Here is a 15,227-nt window from a genome sequence, read left to right as displayed (position 1 = left end):
CTGTTCGACCCCTCTCCATTTTTACCCACCCTCTATGCTAAGCTCTATGAGGCAGGTCGTCGTTTGTCTCCCCCCTGGTCTCCCTCGGGTGTTACTTACCGCATTAAAATTGTAAAACTGAAATTTTAACTTAGAAACTTCACGACATATTGCACGCTTTGTTTTACAAATTTTCCAAACCTTAGTATCAAAATTATTACATCCAAATAGATTTTTAGGCTCCTCCAGAAGCATTAGAAAATGTATATAGTGCAGGAATAGGTTTCTTTAAAGAAGGTGCGAAATAAACACCCGTTGTTAACAGCCCACCAACACTCCCTCTAAGAATTGGGTCAGCTGAAACACGCCCAGACTTGATGACACTAGAGTAGCGTCAATAGACCAAAGATGGCGTCTAAGTCCTATATTTTGGGAAAAAGTAATGGGAATTGGGAACCCAACATGTTTCCGCTTATTGGCGATAGGTGGCGCTAATTGAAGCAATCGGTGTATATTTTTCCATGGTTCATTTTGTTCATAGAACCAGATTTGGAACTGAGTTGGAGATACTAATAGTACCTTTTGTAGCCAATAAGGGGAAACATGATGCATCCCTTATAGAACTTTGACGTCATTTTTGGCCTATAGACCCTAGTAGGTCTATAAACACTCTAGGTAAGTCATCAAATCAGGCCTCATTCATCTATTACCGGGCGCCGTAATTTCCAAATATCCACCTTCGTCGGTAATTTTAAAATATTTACACACGCGTGATACTTTTCCAAATAAAATCTATTAAAAAAATAATTAAATTAATTCTATTTTGTCGTTATGTAGAAATATTTTCGAAAAGCTATTATTACATCTCCGAGTTACGCAGGTCGCGGAGAGGTTCTGTTATGATCGTGTCTGTGTGTCTATTGCTACATCTAAGGGTTCTAATTTATGTATATCGAGAGGAAAGTGCAACACGTCACGTTTCCGACAAGATTCAGCCAGTGCAACACTTTATCCCATAACACACTCGATCTAGTCCTGACAAAAGCCAACGTCACTCCCACCATCACCGCACTAGCCCCTGTTGGTGGTAGTGATCACATAACAATATGCGCCGTGTACCCATTAGTTGGTAACCAATCTCCACCACTCAAATTTTCACATGACTTTGACTATAGTCGAGGTGACTACGTCAAACTCAACACCCTACTCTCCACCTCCGACTGGTCTCCCCTATCTCGGCTTCCGATTGAACAGGCGTGGACTTTCTTCAAAACTACGCTCTTCACGTGCATCTCAGAAGCGGTACCACTCTACGATCACCAGGCCTCTGGCACTTCCCGACCTTGGATACCGCTTTCTACCAAACGCGCCATACGGAAAAAAGAACGTCTGTGGAAGAAACTCCGTCGTGCTATATCTTCTAAAGACAGCCTCACCCATGCCCGCCTTCAACCATTGTATAAATCCCAAGTGGGTCTAGTCAAATCTCTTCTCCGTAAGGCTGTTTCCAGGACCCAAGCGCGCAAATTGTCAACAATCAAGACAAACCCACGGGCTTTCTACCGCTTCATCCGTCATCAATTACGTTGCCTGACTTCGCGCCTCAATATCCGGTTGAACAATGGTACACCCAAATTTGGAGCTGTAAGGCTAAGTCATTAAGCCCAAGCTCGACAACTACACTGGAGCAAAAAAAACCTAGTTGTGAATAGAGCTTTAAATAATGCTTGAGTAATTAATTAATTTTAACTTTTTCAGTTGCTTATTAATAAAGAGTAGTAATTTCATGACTAGGTAATAAGTATGCCTCGTGGAGGTAAACTTTGGTTTCCCAACTTGTTTTATTGCTCTTCTATAGAATTTTTGGTTTTCCCTGCACAAAAAATTATAAAAGTGTAAAAAGCCTATTTAATAAAGGCATAAGGAGATCATCTCTCTAAGGGCCCAAGATTCTATGTTACGGTTGAAATGTATGTATGTCCGATTTGGTCAGCCATCCGTCTCATCTCAAGTGGTATAATAATTGTATAGCCTAAACAGAGGCCGAGCGCATTCGCTGAAGAGTAACCCGGCATTGAACATTTTTCCCTCCTTCAAAGATTTCTCACGACAGCACTTCGTGATTTTTACTAAGCGCGAATTTACCTCTTGTGTCTGAGAGAGCTGGGGGTTCTGGAAATTCTCTTACTTATTTTTTCCCCTCAGTCCTTCCTCTCTCGCCTACCCGCTTGTTTTAGTTTGATTCCCAACCGCTTGGGAGCGTTATCTCAGAGCTCGTGTCTAGACCACGACCAGCTTAGGATATCGGTCGTGGCTGATTTTGAAAATTATTTTTCTCTCCCGCGAATTTCACGAAAAATTCGGAAGGAGCTCCTATACAAAATCTACGTCACATCTAGCAGAACTAGATGTTTTTGCTAATAGATGCGCTTGGGCCCTTAGAGAGATGATCTCCTTATGATAAAGGTCGTAACGTCAACGTTTCGCCCCTTTTTTGTAAATTTTTTATCGTAAACTTACAGCTGGTTCACTTCCATTTTACGGTGACTTCGGAAGGGGTAAGTCAACTGGCTTAGAGGAGTGCGCCACGCTTCCGACAAGACCCGGAGTTTGTCAGTTTTAAGGTGAACGCGGACTAGCGGAGTTCTCAAATTATTTTTTTTGTGAGCAAAAATGTTTGGGTTGGGCGGTGGCTATCAGTTAGTCAGTCAGTCAGTATTTCAAGGATATACCTCTAAAGAAAACTATTATTACGCTACTAGTAATGTTAAATTTTATTTTAGATTAAGGTACACAAAACACCATCAAATATATGCCTCAAACAGTAAAATTACAATAGCAATGTGCTCTTTAATTGAGTCTAGAAATAATTTTTTTCTTCTAGTTTCATTTGTTTTTCTGAAGCATTTATATCATAACATAAGGAGATCATCTCTCTAAGGGCCCAAGATTCTATGTTACGGTTGAAATGTATGTATGTCCGATTTGGTCAGCCATCCGTCTCATCTCAAGTGGTATAATAATTGTATAGCCTAAACAGAGGCCGAGCGCATTCGCTGAAGAGTAACCCGGCATTGAACATTTTTCCCTCCTTCAAAGATTTCTCACGACAGCGCTTCGTGATTTTTACTAAGCGCGAATTTACCTCTTGTGTCTGAGAGAGCTGGGGGTTCTGGAAATTCTCTTACTTATTTTTTCCCCTCAGTCCTTCCTCTCTCGCCTACCCGCTTGTTTTAGTTTGATTCCCAACCGCTTGGGAGCGTTATCTCAGAGCTCGCGTCTAGACCACGACCGGCTTAGGATATCGGTCGTGGCTGATTTTGAAAATTATTTTTCTCTCCCGCGAATTTCACGAAAATTCGGAAGGAGCTCCTATACAAAATCTACGTCACATCTAGCAGAACTAGATGTTTTTGCTAATAGATGCGCTTGGGCCCTTAGGGAGATGATCTCCTTATGATCATAATAATTGTGAAATTTCACAAGATTTATCGGCGAATGAATATTATTGGTATAACGGCGGATTTCTTGTTAAATAGATGGCGGCTTTTCATTTTTTGTTCAAGATTTTTGTAAAGTTGTTGACTTTTTATGTATAATGCAGCTACCGAGAGACCAAGCCAAATTCCAACATAACCACCAACGTACCCAAACAGATCGAGCCCCTAAATGTCGGAAAAGTATAATATATTTTTAATTTATTTAGCGATATTTCCAACCGGATTACACTGTAGGATTGTAAAAGTTATTCAAAGCTTTTGCTTAAATATCAAATGTTAAAGACTGAAATAGATAAGTCACAAGTTGAAGCGGGAATGAAAGAGGTGAGGTTCGGATAACGAGCCTCTGTTGTGACGTTTAATGTCGTGAGGGGGCACGTGGAGAACTAAATAATCAGAGTAATCTGCATTCTCTAAAGGAAAATTGCAGAAATTTGTGTTGTGAAACGGAATAAAGCTAGTCACGCTATGAAAGATAAAGTTAGGGGATTATTACAATGACAAAATCTTGTCTTTAACAATCGAAGAAAAATTTAAATGGAAGTCGTTGTCTTACGAGTAATTTGGGCAGGTACGAAAATTGAATTCTTCTCATTGGAGAATAGTTGTTCAGCAGCAGTATATTGTTCCGCTCAGAATTGTGATTCTATGGAGAATATTATTATTTATAAAATAATTTGTGTAACGGAAAATTAAGTTTAAAGATAAAATTAAAGCCCCGGCACCCATAGCTGTACGCGCTCATCCCGTTTCAATGAGCCCGAGCGCGAATTGAGCGAGGTTTTTTTCAAAATAATTTAAAAACTCACGAATCCAAAAGTTTACGAAAAACATTTCGGAGCTTGAGCCTGGGCTCGCAATACGTCACAAAGTGAGCCTTGAGCTGAGCCCGGGCTCACATTACGTCACAAACAAATTGAGCCTCGAGCTGAGCCCGGGCTCACATTACGTCCCAAACAAAGTGAGCCTCGAGCTGAGCCAGGGCTCGCAATACCTCACAAGCAAAGTGAGCCTCGAGCTGAGCCAGGGCTCGCAATACCTCACAAGCAAAGTGAGCCTCGAGCTGAGCCTGGGCTCGCAATACCTCACAAGCAAAGTGAGCTTTGAGCTGAGCCCGGGCTCACATTACGTCACAAACAAAGTGAGCCTCGAGCTGAGCCCGAGGTAACGTAATTTTGTTGACTTGATAATCTAAAAGTTCCAGACTGGCTACGACATTAAAGAAGCGGAGGAGAAAATAGGAACGGGACAAGTCTAAGCCTTTTCCGCGTTTTCTCGTGTGAAACATTTAGCCACGAAGGCAAATCCGAAGTTATATAAAACAATATTAAACCTTACCATATTTTGACAGGTTGTAAGTATGGAATAAGATGAATCCCTGGAATAATTGTGACCTCATAAAAATGGCAAGAACTGATTTAAATTGTAATTCAATAACTCACTCGCAATTAAGATTGCATTCTTTTTCGCACCATTTTAAAATTGGAGGCTCGTCAGATTCAGTGTATGTTTCTAAGTATTAAAAAACGGGTCTCGTACATAATCCCCCTGGACATAATCCCCCCGGACAAAATCCCCCTATTTTGGATTTACCAAGACTTTTTCCCCCCGATTTTAGACGTGTTTGTACAAAATCCCCCCAGAGAAAACGTCCAGGACAAAATCCCCCAAAAGGAAAACTGTTCAACAAAATCCTACCGAAAGGATCATTTTATTGAAAATCCCCCAGATAATAGGCATTTAGAAGTAAAGGTAAACGGAAGCCCAAATCCAAAGATTATCTTTAATAATAATGCTAAAGTATAATTCACAAGAGTGAAAGGTATTGCAAACAATGTTCCTAAACCAAAAGAAGGAAACTACTGATTTTGTTTTAACCTATTTCCAAAATTCCAATATTTTGGAAAAGGCGGCATTTTATGGTTAGTCAGCAATATTTTGAAAAAGGCGGAAATTTATGGTTAGTCAGCGATATTTTGGAAAAGGCGGAAATTTATGGTTAGTCAGCAATATTTTGGAAAAGGGGGAAATTTATGGTTAGTCAGCGATATTTTGGAAAAGGCGGAAATTTGTGGTTAGTCAAAAATATTTTGGAAAAGGCGGCAATTTATGGTTAGTCAGCGATATTCTGGAAAAGGCGGCAATTTATGGTTAGTCAGCGATATTTTGGAAAAGGCGGAAATTTGTGGTTAGTCAAAAATATTTTGGAAAAGGCGGCAATTTATGGTTAGTCGGCAATATTTTGGAAAAGGCGGAAATTTATGGTTATCAGCAGTATTTTGGAAAAGGCGGAAATTTATGGTTAGTCAGCGATATTTTGGAAAAGGCAGAAATTTATGGTTAGTCAGCAATATTTTGGAAAAGGCGGAAATTTATGGTTATCAGCAGTATTTTGGAAAAGGTGGAAATTTATGGTTAGTCAGCGATATTTTGGAAAAGGAGGAAATTTATGGTTAGTCAGCGATATTTTGGAAAAGGCGGAAATTTATGGTTAGTCAGCGATATTTTGGAAAAGACAGAAATTTATGGTTAGCCAGCGATATTTTGGAAAAGGCGGAAATTTATGGTTAGTCAGCAATATTTTGGAAAATGCGAAAATTTATGGTTAGTCGGCAATATTTTGGAAAAGGCGGAAATTTATGGTTATCAGCAGTATTTTGGAAAAGGGGGAAATTTATGGTTAGTCAGCGATATTTTGGAAAAGGCTGAAATTTAGGGTTAGTCAGCGATATTTTGGAAAAGGCGGAAATTTATAATTAGTCAGCGATATTTTGGAAAAGACGGAAATTTTTGGTTAGTCAGCGATATTTTGGAAAAGGCGGAAATTTATAGTTAGTCAGCGATATTTTGGAAAAGGCGGAAATTTATAGTTAGTCAGCGATATTTTGGAAAAGGCGGAAATTTATGGTTAGTCAGCGATATTTTGGAAAAGGCGGAAATTTATGGTTAGTCAGCAATATTTTGGAAAAGGCGAAAATTTATGGTTAGTCGGCAATTCATACTATTTTCTCCATCATTGGTTCAGCTTTTCCTCGTAGGGGGAATACTACTATTTTTACTACTATCCTACTAAAAAAATTTCCACTGTGGAAAACGACCTCTAAAATAGGAATGACCCCTGAAGGGTTCGTCTCCAAGGTGGGGATTTCGTTCCGTAAGCGGGGGATTTTGTCTCCAATTTGGGAGGGATTTTGTCTCCAGTTTGGGGGGATTTTGTCTTATGCCCATTTGGACGGGGGGAAATTTTTGGGGGATTATGTCCAGGGGGATACATAAACTGGGATACATGTTAAAAACAAACACCTGCAACAGTTCTAGAGGGCCGGTTAAGAACCCACACCCTCCAATAATGTCAAATAAAAAATTATAGGTTTTAGCTAAATATCCCATAGAAAAAGCATTAGGTTTTTGGTGGTCCAGCACATCGAGTATTTCAAAAACTACAGCGAAGTTACGTTTCGGAATACTTTCAAATTAAGAAATAACTATTCTAGGTGTGCCTTTTTTAATTGTCATCAAAAACCATTTAGACTGATTATTTTATTTCAATAACTATTTAAGTTATGGTAGAAATGTTTTTCGTTGTACCGTGTCAGTTTAAAATGTTAGCACGTTCAAAGCCTTTTCAGTATCTATTACTTCAGCTAATTAATTTTGACAACTTATATTTTCCTTTTTCAAGGCACTTTTTATTAATGTAGTGCAAGGATGCCATAAAGGTAATAGTCGAAATGTCAAGTGGCAATTGTAAATGGAGCCAGAGCCCACTAAATGCAGGATTGCTTCTCGATTATTATTTTTTCAAAACAAATCAAAAAAATCCATTTTGTTTTTAAATACTTCATTTAAAGAACGTGAACCCGATATTTTACTAAAACATTGATAAATAGCCAATTCGTTTATACTAACCATTGATGGAATTATTGCAAACAAGAGTTGGTTGGAAATCAAAAAAGCGGAGGTGTTTCGGAACACACCCATATCTTTCGAAGCTATTCTTTCGAATGCAATCATAGTCGCATTGCTATAAGTTATATAAGTTTTACCAAATTTCGAAGGATGAAAAATATGCATTTTTAACTAAAAGGTTGCTCAGGTGGATGCTCGCTTACCTGTTGAGACTTGTATGTATGTTTCCTTTTCAGAAGTTCCTTTGTGTAATCTTTACAGTTTGATTTGTACGGTGATCTCAATCTCCGAACTACGTTCTAAAAATACAGGTAGTTTTAGAGCATTTACACAGTTTCTATCACCAGGAATTAATAGATAGTAGAGCTTTTAAATGGCCGTCACGCGGCCGAGATTCTAATTATTAAACTCATCTATCACACTCGGGACCATCATATCATTTTGCTTAAGTGATAATGTAAGAGCCAATGAGTGGCTGAATAAGTTATGGGCATTACGAAATGTACTAGGCTCCATCCATTGTTTGATTCAACACACGCCATGTTTTGGAGAATGATGGCCATTGCTATATATGTTAACATATGGGAATTGTAAGAGAAAGGAGCCATATGGGTTCAGGACGGTAACTTGAGTCTGACCAACTTCAAATTACTCTGGACATTGAAGTAAATACACAGCATAACACCAACTTGCATGAAAAATGTTACTGAACGGTAAAACGACAACTGACGCTCTATAGCCCATCAGGAAAGGAAGGGTTATTTGAGTTTGGTTACAGCCGTAAATCTCAGCTAATTTAAGCTTTGTCTATGAAAGAATATCCACACTAAGAATTATAGAGACATGAAGTACCGCATGATGCCATCCTTCTCTTACTGTTCCTTTCTGGTGTTTCTATCTATGCATTATTGGTAAAAATGAATGCCTACCTTGGTGATGTAGATAGTGCACCTACTTCCTCTTCGTATCAATCGCGGTAACTCATAGGGCGATGGAAATTGTGAACTGTCGTGAAGAGCCAAGTACAGGGATGGTTTAATATCTTTCGAGTAGTTAGTGCCAATTGTTGCTTGGAAGCCAAACCCTAATGAAATATACCAGTAAACTTTAGATAAACTGCCATGTTCTTAGGGTGACACTGAGTGGAAAGTGTCAAAGAACATGGGGTCTATAAGATTTAGTTACGGAGATATGGGCTTTTAATCACTGCCCCCAAAAACAAGGAAAATAGTAATTATCTTTACTTAACCACCGTTAGTACACTTCTGCTCTTAGATTGAAGAACATTGATGACTAATAGGTTTTACTCCACATTCCTTGTTTAAGGGGCAAATGTTTGGGATCACTTGCTGTACACCCCATGTTCTATGACATGTTCCACTCAATTTGACCCTAAGATAACACCCTTAAATTTATGGCAGATTTATCAGAAACACGACGTAATTTATAACTTAACAATTATTGTCTTGTCACTTACAACTTATTTTCTCACTTTCCTTCGAAGCTGTCACAAAATGACTGTTTAGGGTGAGACAATCGTACATTTTGTGATTTATTCGCATTACTGTCTTCAATTTACGACTACATATTTCCGAATTTTGTAAATCCATCTGAGAATGTAAGCGCTTCTCTAGACACTCGACGAAATCAATTTGTGCTTTCTTCTCGGTTACGTCATCTTCATTGCCAGTCTCGTTTTTCTATTGTGTAATTGAACAATTTAATGGAATATCCGTAATGAATTGGTTTTTAAATTGAAAGACAGTATAAAATAATGAATATATCAATTGGAACCATGTTTCAATCTACAATATTTAAAAAGATACAAGCAATTAGGTTTACAATATTGTCAGCGTAGGAAATGACACAGAAGTTCTTTAGTAGGAACAAGGCTTAAGTTTATTTATTCGTTTAATTAACATACATGATGCATGTAAATTTAAATGATTGCCGAAGAACGCGTGTTAGGCGCCAGCACGCGAAGACGTATTCGTCGGGGATACTCTAAACCAGCCAGGGCAAGTTTTATCAGCTAGTTACGTCCTGGTTTCGTCTATCTAGCGGGCTCAACTTTTGCAGCTTTACAATCCCGGCTCGGAGGAGGCTCCAAGGCGAAAGACTATTTATCTCGGCCTTTCCTCGCCTTTTATACCCCGCGATTAGGGGCTGGTTTCGGGGGTCGGATTTTCCATTCTGTGTTTGGCCGTGAGATGGCGTTGGTGTGCTTTGGCACGATATTTGAATGTCGATTCTTACTTGGGCGCGACAATATGGACACTATGCGTTTGGCTTCTCCGCGATGCACTGGAGAGTGCCCTTATTTGACTAATTGCACCCCTTGATGGACTCGTCCAATAGGGATAGTCCCCAGTGCTTCGTGGAGATGCATAACGCCTATAGTCTGTCAAACGAAAGAAGAGCCCTGAGAAATTTGTCCAAATTGGTGTCGCCACCATCGACCCCATAGTACTTTATCAACTTGTTTTGTTTTGTCAATAGTCGTCTGTAATATAGTCTGCTATAAACAGATAGGCTTAATGGCAATAGAAGCAATAAATTTTGCTATATATATTTAATATGTTTATGTTTCATGATTTTTTACGATCATCGAGTATTAAAGAATAAAAAACAAAATTAACGACAAGACACCAGTTTTATCTTTGTTGAACTAGCATTCCAATATATTTTAATGCCATAAGTTAAAGTACTTGTCCAAAAGTAGTTCAGCATCAAAGCGTCTTCAGTCCACGTTTTCATCACAGTCTTCGCTGTCTTCTTGCATATTAATTTTAAGAGGTTCAATTGTGGGGATGATGGGATCTGTTTCCCAATACTCATGCATTATATTCTCGACGTGCTCTATTGCCTTACGCCAATTCTCTGGTGTCACACGTTCAATGGTCCTCAATGTTGCATCTTTGACCGTCGTGAGTTTGAAACCAGAATTCTGCTTCGCAACTTCGTTCTTCACTTGTGCCCGTATTAGTTCAATCGGGTTAAACTGGCAATGGTACGGTGGAATCCTCACTACCGTGTGACCTCTACTTTTAGCAACCTCGTCAATTTCGTACTTCAGGGTTCTGTACTTGTGACGCTCTATTATTTCATAAAGTTCACGTCGAGAATATAATGTATGAGTATTGGGAAAAGATCCCATCATCGAAACCACAATTGAACCTCTTAACATTAATATGCAAGAAGACAGCGAAGACTCTGATGAAAACGTGGACTGAAGACGCTTTGATGCTGAACTACTTATGGACAAGTATTTTAACTTATGTCATTAAAATATGTTGCAATGCTAGTTCAACAAAGATAAAACTGGTGTCTTGTCGTTAATTTTGTTTTTTATTCTTTAATACTCAATGATCGTAAAAAATCATGAAACATAAACATATGAAATATATATAGCAAAATATTTTTGGTTATATTGCGATTAAGCCTATCTGTTTATAGCAGACTATATTACAGACGACTATTGACAAAACAAAACAAGTTGATAAAGTACTATGGGGTCGATGGTGGCGACACCAATTTGGACAAATTTTTCAGGGCTCTTCTTTCGTTTGACAGACTATAGTAATTTATGAATTTTGATGTAAACAAATTTTGGTAGTGCGTTAAATATCAAAGTTGAGAGCTCTCATCTTGCGCCCCAAAGAAAAGTCTCGGATGAAGATGAGGCAAAACTCGTGACTAAAGAGACGCTCAAAGAAGGAAACGTATGTGCTCTTTAATATACGAGGAGAGTGAACTTTTCGTAAGAACTAAGACTTTCTATACATTTTCTCTCGTGCTGATGTTATTGCTCGTTTTCAGATATCCGTATCACATTACTAAGAATATTTTAAAGCCTATGGTTTAACGTGGTGTACGATCATCGAAGTAACAGTCACCAGTGTTGTAGTCCTTAATTTCACGTCAATGTACTGGCTTTCTCTGTGGTGCGCGGACTCCAAGGAAGATTTTGAAGCGAACCCAGACTTAAAGTCAATCCGTATAGCGGGCTTAATTGCTTTTGGTCTAAGCCTATCCATTTTGGCAGTTATCCCTATAATCATTAACGTTTTTCGCTGTCTTCAAGCTACAAACTCTCTGCACGAGAAAATGCTCGACAGCATAGCTCGTTCTCCCATGTCTTTCTTCGACACGACCCCCGTTGGAAGAATACTCAATCGTTTCTCCCAAGATATCGACACCCTCGACCAGCAACTACCATTAATATTAGAGCTAACCAATTGGGGATTGATATTCTTAATTGTTTACACCTTGGGAATTGCAGTATATTTACCATTATTCATAATTTCCTGCATTGTTGTATTCGTTGGATATGTTTTACTTCAGGTAGGAACTCGATTTTAATCTCCTGTCATATGTAATTATTAAGTAGAACTCTCAATTGTAATTGTCGTGGTTAAACACAGAGTTCGTAACGAAGAAGGGCTTGCCACTTTTGATCTTTCATAATCTTAGAGTTGGTTGAATTTCAGAGCTAGAGCTTCAATTGACACTATTTAAAAGTAGAAAAAAAATTTAAAATAGTTAAGATTGTTTTAGACATTTTCTAAATCTAAAATAATTTTTGTATGATTTTATTGAAAGTTTTATTAAGTTACGGGAAAGAGGCCTCTGCGCCACGACTTTACTGAGACAACTTTTTCCGCGATATTAAAATAACTACAAATCTTCGAAGTATTACACCCTTTACAAGTGTTATAGCACTAATATAATTTATTGCAAAAAGTGTAGATAACATGCACGTTTTACCGGCGGCGTGCTTGCAACCACTCCTGGGGGGGATTTACTTCTGAAACTGAAGATTTTCCCATATATTTTGCAGCGTTTCTTGATGTCGAGCAATCGTCAATTCAAGCGTATAACAAGTTTGAGAAATTCCTTCTTATTTTCGCACGTGGGAGGATCAGTGTGTGGCAACACTGTCATCAGGGCGTGTGATGCCCGAGAGAACTTCGAAATACACTTCCTGAAACTGATCGACGATTGCACTGCCGCTAACTACATGATGAACATGGCCCAAAGTTATCTCATTCACATAAATAATTGCGTCATTAAAGCTTGGTTTCAATTGCCTCTTTTTCGTTTTTGGAGCCACGGCGTTTTTAGCATCTACACTAAATTTTATACCTTTGAGTACAAATCAGGTTGTGGATGCAGAGAAAAGGGGATTCCACGTTTTTCTCCAAGTCATTAAGATGCAATTTCTTTCCAGATGGCTGACAGTACGAAACAATATCTTGGGAAATTGCTTGATGTTTTGCACCGCAATTTTTATAGTTTTGAGCAAAGGGACTCTGTCAACTGATTTCGTGGGATTGATCCTGGCTAATGCCGATCGGGTAAGCGTTATGAATGAAGACCAAGAAGTAAATCAAAGTCTTTTCCACAAGCTGAAACCTCAGCTGGTTTTTCGTTTAACTCTTGATACTTGCGTAATAGTGAAACGTCGCTTGAGTGGAACGATACAGACCCATAATTCCCGAATAAACAAACAGTATCTCGAGATGGAATCGTATGCAAGGGTTTGAATGGGATATTGATATAGCGAAGTGAAGCGCAATATCACTTTAATCTAGTTTAGCGACGGTGTAATTTTAGGTCAATTACATGTCCGCCATTCCAGTACGTTTCCAAGAAAATGTTTAATTGCCATTTCATGACTTGGCATTGACATGTTTTTCAATCTCTCCCAGTGACGATGACGTCACGAAGAGGTACTACACTGGACGTGTAATATCTCCTGGAAATGGGGTAGAAAATTTGAGAAACGGGCATGACCTGGCACACTATCCCCTACTTGATTAAGAATTCTCTTTTAATTAAACACTTTTGTTGATGTACCATTACCCTTACATTAAAGTCGTTATCAGGTCTTATTTATGATAAAAGCTATTATACTCTTCTATCTGATCGCGTATTAAGAATTTCCCAGTATTTTAAACATAAATTGGCCAGGCTTTTCTATCACGTGGAACAATTATTTATTTTCTACAAATTAAATTCCACAGCTCCTGCAATTGCTGAAAATCTGCATTGCTGCCACTACGGGTTTGGAATCAAATGTCGTCGCCATAGAAAGAGTTGACGAATACTGTCGTTTGGAGTCTGAGGCCGAGTGGGAGAAACCAGAATCTCAGCCGCCAGCTGACTGGCCTCAACGAGGACAAATCATGTTCCACGACTATAGCACCAGATACCGAGAAGGATTGGATTTGGTCTTGAAGGGCATAGATTTCAGGATCGAACCCGGAGAGAAGGTGGGCGTGGTCGGGCGGACAGGAGCGGTAAAGTCGTCGCTGACGCTGGCGCTCTTCCGTCTCATCGAGGGGGTGTGCGGTCAGATTGTCATAGACGGAATGAAAGTGGAGGAAATAGGCTTGTCCGATTTGAGATCGCGACTGACCATCATCCCCCAAGAGCCCGTCCTTTTCTCGGGCACACTCAGACTCAACCTGGATCCCTTCGGTCAACAAGACGACCAGCGACTGTGGGCCGCCTTGGAACACTCGCACCTAAAATCCTTCGTGGCGTCACTCGAGCAAGGACTAGATCACCCCGTGACCGAAGGAGGTAACAACCTGAGCGTCGGTCAGCGTCAGTTGGTTTGCTTGGCTCGAGCCTTGTTGAGGAACACCAAGATCCTGATCTTGGACGAAGCAACGGCCTCTGTCGACATGGACACCGACGATCTTATTCAAGAGACCGTCAGGAAAGAATTCGCCAACTCTACTATCATTACCATAGCGCACCGAATAAACACCATCTTGGACTACGACAAGTTAGTTTAACTACCTATAAAAGGCTTGAAATGATTGGCTAATTTGATATCTCTTAACTCTTCATAGGGTGATGGTTCTCGATCAGGGCCGAATTGTGGAAATGGATTCTCCAGATGCTCTCTTGAGGAATGAACAATCAATGTTCTACGATTTGGCCAAAGATGCCAACATAATCTAGATCACCTATTAATTATGCACCTATGCATTACGTTTAACGTTATGTCCATTTCGTTAATGGTCTAAGGAATAACCTCTTTCATTTATAACAAATAGAGTAACGTCACTTGGTGTTTACTTAGTAAACAACGCATTTTAATTGTTTCAACTTGTTAAGATATCTATTTTTCGTTAACAGTCTAAGGAATAACCATTATCATTCAGGTTAAGATTTCTTTAATCCTTAGATCATTAATTGCTTATTTAAATTCATTGAGAAACAAAAGATATTCTTTTAAAAATTTAGCTTCCATAACAGAATAAAATAGCTAACTAGTAATATTCACTATTCTAAATTGTTTAAAAAATTACTCTTTAAGTTCAACACATATAGTCTGTAATCAGCTATCCAAAGATTATCGTTTGATCTTAAAATGGGTTCCTTGATATTGAACGATTTTAAATGATTTGGAAATAATTAAAGTTCATTAGTGAAGAATCTAGCAACTATTTGAGAATTTTCTCAAAGTATTTTATACACTATAAAATGATTTCACCCTTGACATAAATAAAATATTCGTGAGATTTGTTCTTTCAGATAATAATGGAATTCTTATATTTTAAAATCATCGATTTTTGCCACTTTTAACTCTTCCAATATTAAAATAAATAAAAATAAATCAAATAAACGTCGTCTGCCAAGTTGGAATTTCCTATAGTCTGTCAAACGAAAGAAGAGCCCTGAAAAATTTGTCCAAATTGGTGTCGCCACCATCGACCCCATAGTACTTTATCAACTTGTTTTGTTTTGTCAATAGTCGTCTGTAATATAGTCTGCTATAAACAGATAGGCTTAATCGCAATATAACCAAAAATATTTTGCTAT

At 38.7% G+C, this 15,227-nt stretch overlaps 1 protein-coding gene across 1 annotated transcript; it reads left to right on the top strand.

Annotated features, from left to right (window-relative positions):
• Positions 1-11,312: 11,312 nt before the first annotated feature.
• On the top strand, positions 11,313-14,564 carry LOC149708974 (ATP-binding cassette sub-family C member 2-like). Its single transcript, XM_089863891.1, has 6 exons — positions 11,313-11,732; positions 12,229-12,539; positions 12,619-12,782; positions 12,846-12,928; positions 13,005-13,028; positions 13,415-14,564. The coding sequence occupies exons 1-6, from the start codon at positions 11,313-11,315 to the stop codon at positions 14,192-14,194; spliced, it is 1,782 nt and encodes a 593-aa protein (XP_089720017.1). The 3' UTR covers positions 14,195-14,564.
• Positions 14,565-15,227: the final 663 nt, after the last annotated feature.

The sequence above is a fragment of the Phalangium opilio genome, unplaced genomic scaffold (assembly GCF_054372755.1).
Source record: "Phalangium opilio isolate 3A_F unplaced genomic scaffold, DU_Popi_V2 ptg000013l_1, whole genome shotgun sequence".
In the NCBI taxonomy this organism is placed as follows: Eukaryota; Metazoa; Arthropoda; class Arachnida; order Opiliones; family Phalangiidae; genus Phalangium; species Phalangium opilio.
This window is presented reverse-complemented; position numbering and strand designations above follow the sequence as displayed.

Coding starts and splice junctions, on each gene's coding strand:
- LOC149708974 (XM_089863891.1), top strand. CDS start 11,313: ATGTACTGGCTTTCTCTGTGGTGCGCGGACTCCAAGGAAGATTTTGAA. Junction 11,733..12,228: donor TTGGATATGTTTTACTTCAG/GTAGGAACTCGA, acceptor TATATTTTGCAG/CGTTTCTTGATGTCGAGCAA. Junction 13,029..13,414: donor ATTACATGTCCGCCATTCCA/GTACGTTTCCAA, acceptor TAAATTCCACAG/CTCCTGCAATTGCTGAAAAT.